Here is a 20,369-nt window from a genome sequence, read left to right as displayed (position 1 = left end):
ACCTCCCACCTGAGGACGTCACTATAAGTTAGCAGCAGCGCTGGCGTTGGAAAGCTCCGGTAGCCCTTCAGTTTCCCTCGGCCAGCGAAGCATGTGCCTCACAGATGCTCGCCGGCCCCTTTTGCTACGGACTGCCGTGGCGGCATCTTGTTGGAGAAAGAACCTTCTTGACCTAAACCCGCCAGCTAGCCCTGTTCAGTAGTTGAGCAGATGGAAGCTGCGGGCTTCTTTCATTTGCTTCTACAGATTACAGCATTTACTCTGAGCAAGGAAGAAGCAAATACAGCTTCCCTACTGTCATTTGGTGCCTAAATTGGATAGAAACCAGCAGCAAGTACTGCAGTGGTTCACCTGCCCATTCCAGTTTCGGGCCAGCCGCCTGTTGCTCCCCTGAAAAAGGCATTAACTCAAACAGTTTCTGTAACTGAACAAGCTACATACAGTAAGTAGGTAAAACTGCAGCTTGCTTTGGATAAAAAGTCTTTACAATGCAATTTAAAAATAAATAAAATAAAAAAACCTTGTTTGTTGGGCGTCTTTACGTGGTCATTGCGCTACATTCTTGCGCCGGTTCAGTGGCCCACACAAGGTTCTGCCTCTGTTGGTGTTCAGGGCCTGGCATTAGCCTGAAAGATTTTTTGTGGCCATTTCGAGGTTTTCTGAGAAAAGGATCCAACTTTCACGTCTCTCCTAAGGTATAATGGGTTTAGGAACTTCCCTCCCCTGGTACTGGTCTCTGATGAGGAGGCCTTTCCTTTTAAGGGTATTTTAACATTCATTCACTGAAGCAGGGACTGCTCACATATTTCCCCGTTGATTTATGGAAATCCTATTTACGGACGTGCCCAGAAAGAGTGGGAGTGACAGACAAGCAGACGTGGCGTATGAATACACAAAAGTGGAGTAAATCCACTAAGTGGATGCCAGCAGCCACAGAGGGTCTCTGATGGTTCGGGGGGGTTTCTGGAAGAGCCTGTGGGGTTCCTAGGAGTGTGATGAAGGAAAAACGAACTGACAGTGGAACCTTGCATTGACCTTGGAATATGCTGGCAAGCCTTAGTCCTTGAGTGAGCGCTTATAAGCCACCCGACAGGCTGCGTGAAAGTACAGCGGCACTGCCAACCTGCACGGCACACACTTGGCTCCCACACGCAGGTAATGAAGCACAAGCGGATGCAGGTTAATGCTTGTGCTGTGCACAGATGGGTGGGGGTTGGGGGAGCACAGGAGACCGGGCTCCAGGTGACCTCTGTGTGACTTTGGCCAGACGGAGCACCTAGCACCTACTATGTGTGCGCACGCTTGTGTGTGTGTGTGTGTGTGTGTGTGTGTGTGTGTGTGTGTGTGTGTGTGTGTGTGTGTATTTGTGTCTGTGTGGGTGGGTTGGCAGACAGTGGACATCATGGACATTAATCAAGAAGCTCATTTCCACCCCTGCACCCATGTTGCCTCTGAGTAATTAAGCATGAAATGCCAGTTCAATATGCAGCGTGGGAATGGAGGTAAAGAAGGCGGTCCTGGTGCTGTGGAAGGAGACCGTGCTCACAGATCACGGGGGGAGGCCGAGGGAAAGGTGTTTTGGCCCTACTCCTTCTGCAGCTATTAAGGGGAACATCTCCCTCAGAATGCTCATGCAGGTAAACCACCATCCTTTAGGAAAGTTAGCATCCATACTTTTTAACTGCCAGGATGGGGGCGGGCGGTTGTGTTCCAAAGTGCCAGTTTTACAGCGGTCAGCATAACAGAGGGTGGTCAAGGTTAATTTGGGCCGAAAAAGGGCTTAGTAGCCACTGGCGATGTGAACCAGCACAGATTTTCCCGGAGAGATATCTCGGTGATAATTCCTGTCAACACCAGAACGGGCAACAGTGACCGCCATAATCCCCAAATCAGTTTGACACGGCCACCCCGGTCTGGATTGGCCCCCGCTCTCCTATTATGCCTCATCTCCCTCTTTATCGCTAGTTTAACAGTGTAATACGGCATAACCTTGTACTGTCAAATTCACAGCGGTCAGGGAATGATCCACGGCTAACAAATCTGCATTGGACACCGCTTGCTCCAATCCTTCCCCGAGAAGAGATACTGCTCGGTCGAACGGCCCAGATCGTTCTCCGACATACTGAACTGGCTGCTCCACTGGTGCCAGTGTGATGTCAGGCAAGCTCAATGAGCGCTACCTTGGACCAGCAGGCGCGTGGTGTGGACAGCCTCCCCCTGCACGCTGTACGCCCGGCATGTGTAGGCCCCCCGGTCTTCCCGGTTGATTGACTGCACCGTCAGGCTCCCATCGCTCACCTATGGACGGAGACACAACTCAACAATATGCAAACAATACCCATGCAGACATAGCTTGGTATAAGTATAAGCCAGAGTACGTGAATATTTCAAGCCTCAGTCAAAAAGAATTCAAATTTGTCGCAAGTTACAGCTCAGTTTCCACTTCCGAGTGCAAAATCTCATGGCTGCTGCTCTCGGTCATGGCTTTCAGACTGGTCTTCTTCCTGCAGATGGACACATCGAAAAGCATGCGGACCGGAACCATTTACAAGGGATCCTTCTCTGTTTCAAACCAGGGCGGACGAATACACTTAGTCTCAGCCAATCGCATGTCTGCTGGGACTGATTTTATCTGTCCCCCCATTCCCATGGGAGACACCAGGACATGTGAAAGAGACCCAGATAGCCCGCAGTGCCACTTGGTCACACTAACCAATGCATCCGGCTTCCGTGGGGCTACAGCAGAATTTATAGGTCAAACTGAACTTCCTGCTGTGTGCATGCCACAGATTTGATTTCTATCTGGCCTCGAGGCTAGAAACAATAGGACACTCTAACTCTAAACATGGGAAGACATAAAAAGGGGATGGGGAACCGGAAGGAAACTTTGGCACAAATCCTATGCTTTAGGATACCAAACAACAGGGACCATTGAAGCTGCATCTTCGGTCTTCTTCCCCATCGCGGTCCCTTCATTCATAATTGTACTGCAATTATCACAACTCGTATGACACAGACAGCGTGCGGCTCTCCAGGCCCTTAATGGCTGCTAATTGATCTGAGGAAATGGAAAGAGGGAAATGCTAAGAGGATAGCCAATGGCTATAAACCTAAATCTTATTCCTAAGTAGATATTACTTATGCGTTTAACCATGGCACTAATGGGTAGCCCATAATTTGTTTAAGGGGTAATTTATCGTCTTTATTTACTAGCATGTCGAAAGTGCTTTTTTTTACATTTATACTCATTCTAATTAATTTAACAGAACAATATATCATTGACACCACAGATGTTTAAATGAAGTACTCTAGACAGGCCACTGGTGTTTCTCTGTTAAATGGATATTTAGTAGAACAAAGCCAATAACGGCATTCATTCCACAAGATTTCACTCAACAGCCTCTTGGTCAGAAGTTTGGCTCCTTAATTTCTCCAAAAACTGAGATGGTGAAGGACAACAGAACCACAAAAACAAAACGCTGAGGGCTGCTTTGCAGCAAATACAGCATGGACTGCATCAAGACTCAAGTGATTTCGCGTCACACTGTTGAAGAAAATAAAATGAGAAAAGGATGTTTATTGGCAACAGGGGGATGTGGTGGCAAAGTGGGTTTGACCAGGGCCTGCTATCTGGTGGGTCTGGGGTTTGAGTCCCACTTGGGGTGCCTTGCAATGGACTGGCGTCCCGTCCTGGGTGTGTCCCATCCCCCTCCAGCCTTCCGCCCAGCGTTACCGGGTTAGGGTTAGGCTCCGGCTCCCCGCAACCCTGCTTGGGACAGGCGGTTTTAGACTGTGTGTGTGTGTGTTTGTTTATTGGCCTATAGAGAGCTTACATTTGCTGCTGTTCTGTGCAGATGCTTTTCAGCTGAAGGGCAACTGACATCCATCCAATCCACAACTGACTCTTTTAAAGTTGCATATAGCTCCAGTTACACTGTGTCAGGTATGAATACAGGTGTGAGGAATTTACACAGGTACTGCCTGCTATTCCTGTTGAACCACAGACCATGCGTGTACCTTTAAGGAACAAATCTTTTTTCACAAGGAGGAACTGCATATTATTAGCAACAAAAATGTTAAAAGAAAAACTCCTAGAGAAGTCATTGAAGTCTCTTGCCAGTAAAAGCCTGTCATGAAAAAAGTATGAAGGCACTGTTGGCTGAGAGGGATCTGCTGGAAGCCCAGGTAAGGCAGCACTGACAAACACTGACGCCCCACACCAGGCAAGGATGAAAGGAGGACAGGCTTTTACCACTTAAATAATTCAGAGCTCCGCTCACCCTACTCAGCGTATGGGAGGTGCATGGGAGAGCGGGCTGCTCACCAAGAGGAGCAGGGGGACCCTGCCAGCCAACTCCGCATTTATCATAAGCACAGGGGAACAACCCATCGGCACAGAGCCCACAGACCGAGGACTCCCATATCCATCAAGAGGTCAAACATAGGCCTGGGCAATGTGGATAAATTCTGGACGGCATTTGGTCTTAGGAAATGCCATATGTCAAAAATATTCTGATGGATGGATTGATTGATTGGCATGTCCCCCTTCAAGAGTCCAAGACCCACGCTGACAATCCCAAAGGCATGAACCATTGTTTACCTTACATAAGGGTAAATGATGACTAGGGATAACCTTACCTAAAGGGGTTCTTATACTTGACCCCTCATTCAGAGTTGAGCTCAGGACAACAGCGCTGATTTTTGGCCTGGGTGTCCTGCTAAAGCATTTGAATGTCTGACAGCTTCAACAAAGTCCAGTAAACTGGCCTAACATAGAACATGGTGTTCAACTAGAGTTTCCTAACACTACTCATCTTTGGGAAACTGAAACCTGTGGTTACATATGGTATATATTTACATTAACACACACACTGTCTGAAACTGCTTGCCCCAAGCAGGGTTATGGCAAGCCAGAGCCTAACCTGGCAAAACAGGGCGCAAGGCTGGAGGGGGAGGGGACACACCCAGGACAGGACACCAGTCCATCGTAAGGCACCCCAAGCGGGACTCGAACCCCAGACCTGCCAAACAGCAGGATCCAGCCAAACCTGCTGCGCCACCGCACCCTCAATTTACATTTATTTATCAGAGGCTTTCACCAAAGCGACTTCCAATGAATTCTATGTAGTGTTATCAGCCCACACACCTTATTCACCAAGGTGACTTACACTTCTAGATACACTACTTTCACTGGGTCACTAATCCATATATCAGTGGGACACACTCTTTCTGTCACTCACACACTATGGGTGAACCTGAACAGCATGTCTTTGGACTGTGGGAGGAAACCAGAGCACCCGGAGGAAACCAACACAGACACAGGGAGAACATGCAAACTCCACACAGGCTGAGGGGCGATCAAACCCACGTCCTTTCGTACCACCCAGGCTCTGTGAGACAGTAGAGCCACTATATATGATAGTCAGTCAGAACATTTGTAGAGAAGGGGACAGTTGGTTTTAAAACCTCCAAACATCGTTTAAAAGCCATGACAAGCAAGGCTTCATCAATACCAGCTTGGCTGAATCAACCTACAGATCAAACACACACACACTGTCTGAAACTGCTTGTCCCAAGCAGGGTCACGGCAAGCCAGAGCCTAACCTGGCAGCACAGGACACAAGGCTGGATGGGGAGGGGACACACCCAGGACAGGACGCCAGTCTGTCACAAGGCACCCCAAGCAGGACTCGACCCCCAGACCCACCAAAGAGCAGGACCCAGCCAAACCCGCTGCACCATCGCGCCCCCAGAGATCAAATAGAAACATTCAAAAAAAGTGCAGCTAACGCACTACCACGAGGGTGACAGGAAAGGAGAGGAACACAGCAAAAAAAAATAATTTGTTTAATCAATAGCTACATTCCCTACAGTGCCGAGAGTGTGGATGGACATAAAATTGAGCTGTCATTTCTCACTGTGACATCTGTCTCAAAGTATGAAGCCCCACATCCAGAAAAAGCAATGTACTGCAGCTGACCATGGGCTTTGGGACTGTGAACCTAAGACCAAGTTTCAGAGACTTGCAGACACACACACACACACACACACACACACCATCACCAGTATCAGCATCAGTATCAACAGTATCAGCATCTTACACTACCCTGTATTTCTACTGCGGAAGACCAAGCAATCCCTTCACACAAGCAAGGCTGGCGAGATCTGAATATTCAGGACACTGCTGCCATTTAAGTGCCATGGCAAGAAGCCACAGCGTCTCCGTCTGAGATCCGGCAGAGCTAGAAACCCCCTCCATTAGAAAAAACTTCTCCTGCAGTCACTCTGACCCACCTTTACGACCCCATGTCCAATTTCTCCTGACACGGCCAACGACAAGAGCCCTCCTGACACAAGACCGTTTACGATCCATGCCCTCCCGTTCTAATTAACAGCCCAGATGATGCGGTGCACAGTGAACATTAATGGCGGCACAGGGAAAAAGAGAGGAAAACATTTTATAGATGTAGCATTAAAAGGAAATCAATCAAACTGGCTGGCAGATTACCGTATTCCAGCAATTATTTAGTGCCAACAGTGAGGAGAAAAAAAATGTTAATTTAAATCAATAAATCTGCTCGGCTTAAAATTGAACCACATTTCCCTGAAATGAGTGAATTACCCGTACACCTCATTAAATATTCACTCAGCTCGCACAATGTAAAATATGGATGCCACCTCCACATCTGACAGCTTTAACTTGACTGACAGATTATAAATCTTGGGCAAAAAGTAAACATTTGTAGCAAAGTAGATATATGCAACGTAGAGTTTCCTTGAACAATATTTACTGTTTTTGGCAAACACTAAAAGGGAACCAGGTAAGAACACTGGTTAGCGCTGCTGCCTTTTGGGCTCAAAAGTTATAGGTTCGAATCCCACCTCCTGCTTTAGAACTCCTGATCAAAGCGCATGACCCTAAATTGCTCCAGTAAAAAAATATCCCGCTGTACAAATGCATATAATTGTAGTAATCTTAACAGTGTAATTTGCTTTGGAAAAATGTAAATGAATAAGCATAGTAACGGGGACCAAACTGGCCCTGCACTGTCATTCATCCACTGATACTATCCACAATCCTAGGGGAGTAACCAATAACATCGTCACGATGAACTGCTGAAATGATTAAAACTGGTTTGTTTCCACAGCCCCTCACTTAATAATTGCATTCAGAGAGAGCAAAAAAATTAATTTACTTGGCATTTCAAAGAAAAAAAAAAAACTTTTTGAAAGGGAAAATACAATAGCACTGGAAATTAGCAAAGAATATGGTACAGATTTCTTCGACTCGCCGGTCATTCAAGCTGAAGCATGCCCCAGTTGCTCATTTTAGCTTGACCAAAGTTAGCAATAGCTAGAAGTGAAGCCATAGCAAAATGTAAATGCTAAATGCTAATGGGAAAGGGACTGATGAATACAATGAGTCACTCCTGCCCGCCTGGAAATTTTGGTGGTGTTTCCACAGTGACCTTCTCAGGGGCCGCAGGGGAGTGGGCCACGAGACAGGCCGCGAGGTGCCCCACGCTAGGGAGAACGGGAGAGAGGCGCTAGCGGCAGCCAGCTGTCGCGGCCCGTTTGTCACAGATCAAGAGCCCGCCGGTGGCGGCTGTGGCTCGGCGCTCAGCGAGAGGCATCACCCGGCACCTCCTGCGTGTACAACGTAAGGAAGAACCGTCAGCACGTTTGGCGATTTATAGTAACGGGAACGCTCGGTGGCGGTTTGCTTTTATGAGGCTTCATGGTTCAAAAGGGCCTCTGATCAGTAAAGCAGTACACCTGAGACAAGCTGTGAAGGCATTAAAGAGGAAATCCGGGTTAAATGTGCCTTAGTGGCTTCTGACGCTCCCCTCGGGTGATCCGCAAGACAAATCTAGCAGCGCTGTCGTTACCTCTTCCCCGCACTTTTCATCTTTCTGGGGTTCGAGGAGGAAAGAGGCAACACGCGCGCACCTCGCTCACTTCCAAAAGTCTAAATTGCAGACGTCTCACATTTTCACGTGCCAAACGCACACGGCACAGAGGTGCGAACAACAAGGAATCACTTATGAGGGTGTTAACGCTCAAAAAGAGGACTCTCGCTTCCTTATTGTTTTTTTCTTGTGCTGCATGTTGCGTAATGATGGGGAACCAGGCATGCAAACTGTTTGTATTCCCAGTGGTTAAGAAGTGTAATTAAGCGAATAAAACAATATAACTGTGACTCGCGCTTCGGGCCATCCCGAAAGCACCGAACACACGTTTTCAAAACCAAGGAAAGTGCATCTAAACTACTTTTTAAGTAACCGTGCAACTGGAAAGGGCAAAATTAGCCGGAAAGTCTTTGACAGAACCTTGGATGAAGGTCAAGCTATGCGGATACTCAGTCAGTTCAATGGAATACCGTTGTGTCTGTTGGAGAAAAAAAAAGGAGGGTCCATGTGGATTACTGGTGGTTCAAGCAGCCGGTCATTCCCATCGACTGTGAACGCTTGTCACGTGTGGCCATGGTGGTATGGTGAGAGCTACCAGGAGACCAACCTTGTATTTCCTACTGTCCTCCAGGAGCTGCCCCTCTCTCAGCCAGCTGACCACGGGCTTGGGGTTCCCAAACGCGATGCAGCTCAGGGTGATGCTGCCCCCTTCCTTGGCCTCCACATATTGCGGGGGTGTGTCCGTGAAAGTGGGAGGAGCTGCAGAAAAGATGAAGGGGGAACAGAAAAGGCACGCGACATTTAGAATTTGCACCTTCGTCTCACCTTGGATTGAGGAACCTTCTTAAGTTTCCCTCGTTCCCCAGAGCCGATTTCAGCCACAACTCTGCTGGTGAGGTCTCTGAGGAACACAAGCGAGCAAGCATAGCATCGAAGGGTACGAAAGGGACAAAATGTTACCGTTTCAAATTCCACTTCAAGAATTTTCAGCTATAGTCCACTTTCAGACCTCTTCCATGAAAGGAGGCAAACGTTTGTAGCCGCCTCCCTCCAACACGGGTTGAAAGCATAGCAAGTTCCTGCTAAGCCTCTTATCTACTATCATTTGTTTTCCCAAATGCTCCATCTCAGACATTTTCTCCGAATAATTAATCCTCACCGTCGCTAATGTGTACATTGCTTGTACGCATTCAATTTCAGATCCGTTCTAAAGCGTGTGAAAAGCTTTCGTGCCAAACAAAAAAAAGATAAAAACAAGAGGCTGTGCGGAGACAGCCGAAATTACGCAGATCTTCAACGGAAAGGCTAATCGCTGTCCGGAGCCGGCGCCATGCTCGCCACTTATCTATAAATTCGACACGTGCTGCCTCCATCGCTGAATATGGTGGACCACGTTACCCCGGCAGCTTCCAGCTGCACTCTGTCCCTACGCAGGCCATCAATCGTGTCTCCACAGCCGGCACGCACCGACATTAATGACCACTTAGAGTTTATAAGTTGCATGTGGCTTCTGCTCGCCCTGCTGCATATAAACTTACTGTATGTGATTAATTTCTCTCCTCCCTGTGTCTGTAGCTCTCTGGAGTCTTCAGCTTCCTTAGCTCTTGATTTAGAACCTGCACCTTAACTCCCTCCCCAACGCTCCCCCTATAACTCATGGGCAGGACGGCTGCTGCATTTCCCCACCGCCAAGTCTTCATGTGACCAAGCGCATTCCCAGCACCATCTCATTTTTTGAAGGATGACCATGGGCCCGTCCGCCACCGGCTGGGCCTAGATTACCCGGTTCATTCCTGAACCTAGTCCCACCCTGTTGTCCTTTACCAGCATGGTGTTCGTTTATGAGGAGGACCACCCTTTCCAAAACTAAAAGACGCGTGCTACGCCACAGGCGGTAAACATACACCATTTCCTTATTTCTGAAACATCGCCCGCTGCCCATGCCGAACCTGTCACCGCCTCGTAGCTCTGTTAAGAGGATTATACCATCTGGAAATTCCTAAGGCGTACTGCTGTTATTTCCTTTCTGTGGTTCAGAACTGGGAAAAGTCGATGTCTTATTGGCGGTACCACTGAAGGATTTGCGGCGTTTCATTTCCATTTGTAGCAATCAATTGCTTCGAAATGAACGGGCTGCATTTCGGTGAACAACAGTCATATCCACTCTTAATGAGGTTAATGATTAACTTTCTACAGTCTAAATTAATACTATTATTATCCTACTTATTACACTATTTAGATATCCCTCTTTATCCTGTCCTAAAGGACCCAACAGAATCAACAATCGCTTGTTAAGTAGGCAAATTCAAGCTGGAACTTGCAATCCTGTAATTTTCTGCATTTGACTCTGATTATGTTTGCTTTCCACACTGAAGCTGCAGCATCCTAGATGAGGAACTTACGGCGTTCAGAGAAAAAGCGATTACCTTCCCCGCCAATTAAGACCTGCCTCCACCAGCCCAGCAAAAGGGCACATCCCCCATCCCGCTGTAGGCCAGCATTAACATAATCATCGTTCAGGTCCTCATTTCCATACTAACAGCGTTTATAGTCCATGTCTAAATTAAATAAGCAGGACGAGATGGAGCCGGTAATGGAGTCTCACATGAAGGTATCTGCCTGTGCCTGAGCAGAGCTGCATGCAATCATAAGCTGCCAAGCATAGAAGCAGAGGGCAAAGGGCAGTGTTACCAAGCAACAGCAGTGCCATATTAATTTAAGTCTCGAGTGATGCCTTGGCTTCAGAGGTGCTTGGTGTCACCTCAGACGAAGAGCACACATCTACCCATTGGCAGACATTACCCTGCTGCACAGCTTTTACTCTGTAATTAAGGGAATAAGGGATCCAAAATGCTGTGATGATAAACATGAAATGTGAGGGAAGGCCGGGTTGTAGTGTGTCCAGGTGAGCAAAAAGTGCTGCGCCTCAGTCCAGCTGTTAGCTAGTTGTCTATGGGTAGCAGGGTTCAAAAGCTACAGGATGGCAAGCACTGTGAACCTCATAGCAGTTGCAACCAGCAGTATCGAGGTGTGAAGCGAAGCGGACGTAATGCAGTGGAGGGAGCTGAAGATGTTTGTGAGAAAACATCAAAATGCGAGTAGAGATCACGGTCTGTCCTTCCGTGTCCATCAAACTGCCTGGAGTGAAGGCCTCTCTTAACATCTCCCACGAAACGGACAAGAACCATTTCTACAATTGCTTTCCTTGCACCACTCAAGATGCATTCAATACAATTACCATCCATCCTAAGCTTTTCCAGATCGTTGACTGTCAAGTGTTTGAATTTTTAAAAAAGCTTTTATTATCTTCAATCTGGGGGGCGCAGTGGTGCAGTGGGTTGGACCACAGTCCTGCTCTCCGGTGGTCTGGGGTTCGAGTCCTGCTTGGGGTGCCTTGCGACGGACTGGCGTCCCGTCCTGGGTGTGTCCCCTCCCCCTCCGGCCTTACGCCCTGTGTTACCGGGTAGGCTCCGATTCCCCGTGACCCCGTAAGGGACGAGCGGTTCTGAAAATGTGTGTGTGTGTGTGTGTGTGTGTGTGTGTGTGTGTGTGTGTATCTTCAATCTAGTACGCATAATATACGCATAATATCATTCTTAAAAACGATCCTTCGTGTTTTCTATCAACATTAAAAATCATGTGAGAGCCAGTTCTCAGTATGCAAAACCTGATTGTTCAAGAAATTTTTCTGTATGTCATGTTTTCTGCAAAACCCATTTTACCTGCACCAGGTATTCATATGTGAAAAATGCTGATACCTGGAGGTCATTTTTATCATCAAGGTCTGACAGCGATAATATTTAAGTAGGCTCGTGCCCTTTAAGTGCACTGCAAAACCACCACTGTCAACGGAGTCCAGCACTCCATTTTTCAAACTACTCCACGCAGCAATTACTCATTCCACGTTTCCAATGTTACACCCACAAGGGTGTCACTTTATTTGACTTATATCCATGCCAGAAACCGCAAAGCTGAAAATGATATATAAGGCCCTGGAACTGGGGAAAAATTTTAAGACAAAAATGGCCAAAAAAAGAACTAGACCGATGATATCACTTACATTACAGACCCTTGCAACAAAGCAGGACACGCTGTAAACGAAACGTGTTTTGGATGTCTCGGTAGCTCTTCGAACGCGGCCGGATCCTCCTTTGTTGAAACACTGATCCATTATCTCTGGCTTCGTGAAGGAATTGCCGGATCGAGGCCCTTTATTTTCACACATGGAAACGGCGCAATAAATCAGACACGGCAGGAAAGATTACCACAGAACTTGGTTTAATGGGGATTAAAGTCCAAGATGAACAGCATGCCACCATCCACCTTACATGTCTACTTCTGCTGTGCCACACAACATCAGCACCCTCTCTCCATTCTCTGTTAAACTAGAGGCACTAAAATGTTTCAGCTGCACACTCGAGTGAACAGCTCATCCACTCCTCAAAAGCCCTTCATGAAGAACATCTGAATGGCATTCACTTTCCACATCAGCTAGCCTGGATGGAGCTCATGTTCCTAAACATTTATCTCGCCTGTTACTCCATCCTTCACTTGCAGCTTGGGCCAATTCCGCCTACATTTCAAGAGCAGGTCTTAGTCCGGAGCAGGGCAAACAAGCAAAGAAAAAAAGGAGAAATCATTGTAAGAGGGAGATGATGATGATGACAATGAATGCAGAATTGCAATGAAATCGCCTCACAAACATAAGGCAACTAGACCAAACCATTCCAACTCATTCTCTTCTTAAACTCTGGAAGCAAACATGGGAAACTCTAAGTCTTGAGGTACTGGACCTGAGCTTTTTCGAAAACCAGGCTGCAGCACGAAACTGCCAGACACGTAATTCATCCATCATCCATTAAATCATTTTGAGTAAATTAATTTACTCAGTAAGTCACTAAATGATATGATAAGACTTGAATGTGAGGACTCTTGCTACCAAGCCTTTGCTGTTATTGCACACAGGGACTGAATACAGGAGAGCCTCACACTGAAAGCACCTGCACAGAAGAGAGTCGTGGTACTGAACAAAGGCGCTTCTCACCACTGCAGCTCTACCATCTGCAACTTTCCATCCCAGGCACGCAAGGGCACCTGGCAAATCCAAAACGGATGCAAACCCGTCTGTACTGCCACGCAGTCGCCCTAGCCAGGCGATCAAAGGGCCAGTGTGCGATGTTCAAACCAGGAAGTGGTGCACGCCTTCATCCAGACTCTGTGGTCCAACACACAGCAGGCCGCACCTGCAGCTTGCAGCAAAGGGGCCTTTCTAGCTGAAGGAAGGAGCGAGAGAAAGCGGGAGATGGAGCAATGTCTGAATAGTGATCCCACCACAGGGCCCTCTTTCTACAGTCAGCCTGTCCTCTGTGTTCCTCTCGCCTTTCTGTCTACCCCTCCATCACAATGACTAAATGAGCCACAGAAGCTGAAGCCACCCCTGTGTTTGTTTTCTTCTTCTGCCAGACAATCCTAGATCCTGGATTGCTTTAATTTCACATTTGCAAGTCACCCCCTGAAGGCCAGCAGATTAGTTAACAGACCAGTTACACTTTTAACCTACTGTAGACACACATCCAATGCCTGCACCATCCCCCCCCCCCACACACACACACATTCTTCTTTTCTCTCAGTGCGAGCTCAACCTGGACACAGGAGATGTGACATCATCTAAGTGTGAACTGATGACACAGTTGCCAGGCTGCGACGGCGCGTGCGATTTGAAGGGCTGTGAAGAAAGGCGAGCTATAATAAGCCTCTGCTTTGGCAGTGAGCCACTGTGGCTGTGCACAGATGCCGCCCTGGCCACTCAGCCCCAACGGATGAGCAGAGGTGAGATCTCAATGGCAGAAAAAAAAGATGAAGGCAGCTTGCCGGACCAGCCGGAACCCGAAAGCACAACTGCCGCAACCTGAGCTTCAAAAACTGGATCTCGTGCCTTCGGTTCCCCCGCCAAGCTCACATCCATCGCTCTCATATCAGTAACTCGCAAAGCAGTCTTCTCCAGGTTTATTCTGGATGAAATATACATGAGAGCCACTGGCAGAACAGATGTCAGCAGGGCGGCCAACTTCTGCCCGTTCCGCGTGCAGCAAATGGTAAGCTCATGCTCCAGTTACAATATTCCTCCCAGATAGTGATGCTGCAAAATGCCCACTAAATGGTCTGAATTACTAACTTCTTACATCACTGAAGTACAGCTGTTGAATATTTTATTCAAAGGGGGAAAAAAATTGTTTGAGAAATAGTTTCAGTGTGTTTGTGCCTTTTTTGAAAGGCCAATACCAAAAACCTCCTCAGTATGAACACACGAGAACTGAAAAAAAAGACAGGAATGGATAAATGGCCTCTTATCTTACACAAAAATCAAGAAGACTTACACAATTCCACACAATGAAGGTCTCAGCTCTTACTGAACAAAGCAAAATTAAATGAAACAATCACTTTGCTTTCTTTTAAGGAAAGAATGGAGATAACTTTTGAAACAGTCTTTTTGGTAAAAAGACTGAGAACAATAGCCTCTGTGCATGATGATGGTATCGGTGGCTGGCGTACGAGGACTGCCGTTTCAGAATTGTTTCTTTTGTAAACAATATTTGCCTACAGCTTAGTGGCTGGGATATGTGAGAGTACTATTACAGTATATGAGATACTAAAATATCTCTTCTATGGCAATCAGGATAGCCGGGCCAGTAACTTCAGGTACAGTAAGATAAGATGAGGTAATACAGGATGGCACAGTTACCAGTAAGTGGCTCTGGGTGTTTTGTGTTAATCTCATTCTTTACCTCTGCTCGAAATGTTGAAACTGCACAGATAGCAGTCAACGGTTATGTTGTGCATGCGATCAAGTTTTTAAAAAACGTCCTAATACTCAATTCCTGTATCAACCTTATATTATGCTTTGCGATGCACTTCTAGAAATCTGTAAAGGCTGTAAATATGAAAATAAACTAGAATAAAAAGGTGATGCCAGTAATATATCTGATTCTAAATGATCATGCTAAAAAGAATATACCGGTATTGAGAATACATCATAATCTAATGCACAACCAGTCTCAAAAACAGGCAGCAAAACTGTAACGTCTCTGCGTGTCACAAATGTATCTAAACCAGGATTGGAAGCTGTAGATATAAAGGTATAATAATGTAAGATATGCCCCAAACATACAGGATTTGTATGGGTAAATAATTTTTAGACCGCATCGCTCAGATTACACTGCAAAGCCATGAGGATATTGCAATTATTCGATAATTCAATTGTCATGAGAATATTGGCGGTATTACTTACAAAATGCAATATCAGGATACATGAGGTCTGGTTCTAGCCAGAAAAACTAGACATTTTGAGAGACAGCCCTTGTAGATGTGTATTCTGCTACCTGAGCCCATGATCTGAAGAACGCAATCTCTCACAGATTAGCTACTAGGTTGACCACTCATCAGACCCCTACTGTGTCATCATCAGACAGTATCCACTACAACCCCACTGGTTGTCAACCCTGGCATCACAGCCCAAAGTCTTCCGGAGATCAGTGGCTGCATTCCATCTGCTGCTAGGGACCATGTGATTGTAGATAGAAGCTGCTTGTGTCCAGTCCCTTGTGTACTGATCCAATAGCAAGCAAAAAGACCATTTCTCCATCTTAAGGAAGCAAAGACAAACTCTGGGTTTGTTAGCACAAAACGTTCCACTGGGGTAATAGCATGAGTTGGATACAGTATGACATTAAACTGAGTTCACCTTACAGAGTCAAAGCTCACCAACGGAGAAACAAAAGAGATGTTGTGTCATAACACGGGGCATGAATACTGCATCAACGCAAGGTGTACAACAAGGAACAAGCCTGTGAAAAACAGCTACGCCGCTTGCTCATTACATCTCATTGCCAAAGCAGGGAAAAAGCTCCCAGCTCACTGAAATGGAATTAAGTGGATAGGCGAGACGATGGCGGCAAGGGTATAAAAAAAGGAGTGTTCTGAAATGCTGAGATAATTATGGAAAAACAAAGAGGCGAGCATCATTACAAATCGGTGTTAAAAAAAGGTTTCTCCAGCTCAAGATTTGGGCGACCGCCCACGGAGGCCACAGATGACCCCCCGCCAGTCGGAGGCAGACGCCATTGCCTGTAACGTACATGTAGATGAAAGGACCCAACGCATTAATTCCCTTTTTCATATAACACACATATATAATCACCTTAGGGGGTCTGAGCCTCTTACACGTGTAATCCCTTGCTTTGTCCCTTTCACGTTACTTGCATGCTCTCGCTCCTCCTGGCTACCGTTATCACTAATTCTATGCTCCAAGCACACCAATGCACATCAGCCTTTTTTGGCACTGCCTCCTCCTTGGAAGCACAAAACCAAGAAAACATTATGATACTGAAAATGTTTTTTTTCTCCCCCTCAGAGATTCATATCCGACTGCTGACAAACTGCAGCGACTGAAATTGAACCTGTGCTTTAGACACACTCCTAGAATTGGGTCGGAATAGCTGATAGACTTGTCACCATTAGTCACGCTTCTGCACCGCTACCATTCAGGCTTCAACACGCCGCTGTTTTCATTTCCATGTTTCCGAGCTTTAATCAAAGAGCAACTGCTAAACCCATGATGCTGCAGAATGTCTCTAAAGAGCCATAAGACACACACACACACACACACACACACACACACACACACACACACAGAACAAGCCTCACATTCATTCAAACAATAACCAATGTTTGCCTGCATTAGTATGGCTAGAAAACAGACATTTCCATGCTTTCTGAAAAAGCAGATGCCTCCAAAAAACTAATCTAAGAATGAATACTCAAACCACCCCTAAAAGAAGAAACAGATGAACAACACAACTGCTGTTCTGTGTTCTGCTCACTTCAGAATCAGAATCAGAATGAGTTTTATTGGCCAAGTGTGCTGATGCACACAAGGAATTTGCTGTGGTTCGAGATGCTTCCAGTAATGCTTCCTTGGTTCTCAATATCTTCCTTGGTTCTTAGTCGCCCCAATGCTTGCCTCATGACCTCAGGAGCAAAGGGGAAGTGAGTCAGCCTATCAATATACCCTCCTCCGCTGACAAAGAGGCACACATCCACAGCAATTCTAGCACTGAAATAGACGTCCTCTGTCCAAATCAAAGCCCACATTATGATCTTGTGTATGGCTCTCTTCGGCAGCCTTTGGCCAGAGATCATAGACAGAAGTAGGCTGAGCAGATCAGTAGAGAGGCCAGCTTTCCAGGCTGCCAGGCCAACTTCATTGCTATCGTGTCCCTCGAAATGTGAGCAGCCCTGTTTCACCACTCCCAGTAACACAAGTGGGCACAGAGTGGAATAATACGAACAACACTGGAATGGCCGCAGATGATCGGATGATCCCAAAAATGATAAAAATAGTTTGGTTACATGAAAAAACTGAAGGTAAGTTCTGAGTTTCACAGGTTTTTAGTTCTCTGTTGGGCTTTGTTGACTAAAATACCCCACCATGAGGCACCCAATGTCTTCAGATGTTGCTCCAGAACACATCATGTGAATGTGATTGTTTTCTTTACTCACTGGCTTACAAGACCCAGCTATGTCCCGCCACCATAAACAACCAATCGCAGCCCACAGGTTATGAGGTTCAGAAACAAAAAAAAGTCTGAATGCAGATCTAAGGAGTGAAGCACATTTGAGTGACCTGGCAACTCTTGAAAGGCCAAAGTTTTGATTTTTTTTTTTAAACCTGTCACAAGCTTTTTCCGGTCTGTTCCCAAGCGACTTGCTGATTGCATTAAATAAACACGTGGCACTCTCCACCAGAGACTGAGCAGTCAGCTTTTTGTGACTTCAGCAGACTGCCTCTAGTCAGTGAAAGTGGGGGTGGAATTCAAAGTGATCGAACCCACCGTGCTTGAGTCACGCTACCATTGACCTCCATGAGATCGCTCCGTGTGCGGTTGCTCCCATTAAAGACCCCCGTACTTGCATGAAATTCCCTGAATGAAAAACTCTTTACCGCTCTTGCTCCGTCATGTAAAGGTAAGACTTGAACTTCAACAATTGACTTTCAGAGCTCTGCAGCGCCTTCCTGACGGCTTTGCCACTCTAAATAGCACAGCCACAAGGAGCAGCATCCTAATGGCTTTGCAGGGTCTTCATTCATTTGCAGCATAAGTGGAGCTCTCATTTACAAGCCTGTCTATGTCCATTCCATCATGCATTCTTTAAGAGGGTCTTCAATGTGGCACACTTTCCCTACAGCACACATTTAGATTTACATTCACATTTATGCATTTAGCAGATGTTTTTCTCCAAAGCCACTGCATCTCATAGAAAATACAATTTCTGCATTACCTTAGAAGAAAGAGACATAGCTGCAGATGTGTGACTCTTAAGAACAGTTAGTTTTTTTCCTTCACCATATGCACTGACGTTCATCACACAAGAGCTGAGAGCACACACTCTAGCTAGACATTTTGACTGTACTCTTTTCTCTCGCTATTTGTAAAACATAACAAAAACCCTCCCAGCAGCTACGTAGTGCTTTGGACGGGGACACATATAACACAGTGCCGTTACTCTGTTGCTTCAGATTCATGCTGTACTGAAAGGGCATAATGAGTATGACAACAGTTAAGAGTGCTGCAAATTTCCAAAAAACTTGAATTACTGAAGCACTCACATCAAAGCAGTAAAAGCCCCAGGACAAGTCCATTAAAGACAGCATACCAGCATCCAATGTGTATATTTACACACAGAACTGGGACGGTCCTATTACCTAAACTTGAGCTAAGAACAAAATAATCCTGACAACTCAGTATCTTGACTATACCCCATCTATCTTTACCTCACAACCAACTCTGCGCAATTACTTGTCCAGGCCATGGTGACATCCCATCTGGACTATTGCAACTCTCTCGTCTGGCATTCCTGCTACTGCCATCAAACCTCTACAGCTGATACAGAACGCTGCTGCACGAGTTGTGTTTGACTTGCTGAAGCGTTCGCATGTATCTGCTCTACTCGTTTCTCTGCACTGCCTTCCCATAGCTGCCCGGATCAAATTTAAGACCCTGGTTATGGCCTAGAAATGCATCAATGGAACTGCCCCCAGCTATTTACAGGACTCGATCATTCACTACATGCCAGCCAGACTGCCACGCTCTTCCACATCTGCCCGCCTGGTGGTCCCACGCATGAAAGGTAAAGCACGGAGGTTCTCGGATCTGGCTCCGTTGTGGTGGAACGACCTCCCCCTCTCGCTCAGAACTCCTGAATCTTTGTCGGCACTTAAAAAGGGTCTTAAAACTCATGTCTTCCGAACTCACTTCGCCCATGATCTCTTAAGATCATGTAAGATATAAATGTTCATGCCCATAAGGTATACATGTTCATAATCATGCTCTGATCAATCCTTTACAGAGCCACTCCTGCAATGTAACGAAAATGTTTATATGTATCCCAAAAAAAAAAAAAAAAAAAAAAACTACTAGGAAGGTGATTAGGAATCGGCGATATTCTGGTAAATTTTTATGCAGTTACATGTGTGATGAACGTCGGTGCATATGGTGAAGGAAACTAACTGTATTTAAGAAGCATACATCTACAGCTATGTCTCTTTCCCCTAAGGTAATGCACAAACTGTATTTTGTATGAGATGCATGTGGCTCTGGAGAAAAGCATTTGCTAAAAGAATAAATGTAAATGTAATTATACCACAGTAAGACGTGACACTGAACATTGGTATATAAAAAAAAATATATAAGCTGTCATTGTTATCTTCCCTGCAAAAAAGCCATGAACACCTAGTCACAAATGCTTATTCCACACCACTGCTTCGTAATGCAGAACCACCATCTAATTAGCGCCTGGCTGACCTGACACTGACGCCACATGCCACACCATTACGGGAGTAAGTCAATGAAAGTGGGACGCCGGCTGCCACATACGAGCCTGCTTTATTTCACACTGCGGTGTGTCCAAAGAAGGCTCTGAGCACCGCCCACAAGAGGCTTCGCCAGGGCCTCCCAGCACAACATCACAACAGCCGTGTCGTCGCCTAGAAGAAATGGGTCGCAAGTTCCAGTACCTCCTCTCTCACAGCACAATATGGAAAACTGAAGTTGGATAACTTGCCTAATGCCGTTTAAAAGTACACTGGTCTGCAGTCTTTCAAAATCACATTATCTGGAAAGCTTTAAGCCATCATATCTACTGGTGCCCTCCATTGTTGATTATCTGCTGTCTTCTGCATCAGACATTCACTTCTCTATACGCCAAGAATTTGTACCACTTACTGCAGAATTTTCAGTCTGTAAGTGCAACAAATTCAGAGGAAAACATCTCCAACCATATAAATTAAATGTGACACCAGAGCAGAGTGGTCCCAGTGGATGAACAATCAAACAGCTGTGCATACAGGATGGAGATGCTGGGAACGAAGGCAATCTCAGTTCAGGTTTACATCAGCAGTGT

At 46.1% G+C, this 20,369-nt stretch overlaps 1 protein-coding gene across 8 annotated transcripts in view; it reads right to left on the bottom strand.

Moving 5' to 3' along the window:
* Positions 1-20,369, bottom strand: part of igsf9bb (immunoglobulin superfamily, member 9Bb) — a 110,584-nt gene that overhangs the window by 47,793 nt on the left and 42,422 nt on the right. For all 8 annotated transcript variants that reach the window (XM_018755302.2, XM_018755304.2, XM_018755303.2 and 5 more), the window contains exons 4-5: positions 8,518-8,669; positions 2,181-2,298 (exon numbers count right to left, since the gene is read on the bottom strand). In XM_018755302.2, coding sequence (XP_018610818.1) covers positions 2,181-2,298; positions 8,518-8,669 — 270 coding nt within the window. The remainder of the gene's footprint in view (positions 1-2,180; positions 2,299-8,517; positions 8,670-20,369) is intronic.

This window comes from Scleropages formosus, chromosome 4, assembly GCF_900964775.1.
Source record: "Scleropages formosus chromosome 4, fSclFor1.1, whole genome shotgun sequence".
NCBI classification, from domain to species: domain Eukaryota; kingdom Metazoa; phylum Chordata; class Actinopteri; order Osteoglossiformes; family Osteoglossidae; genus Scleropages; species Scleropages formosus.
This window is presented reverse-complemented; position numbering and strand designations above follow the sequence as displayed.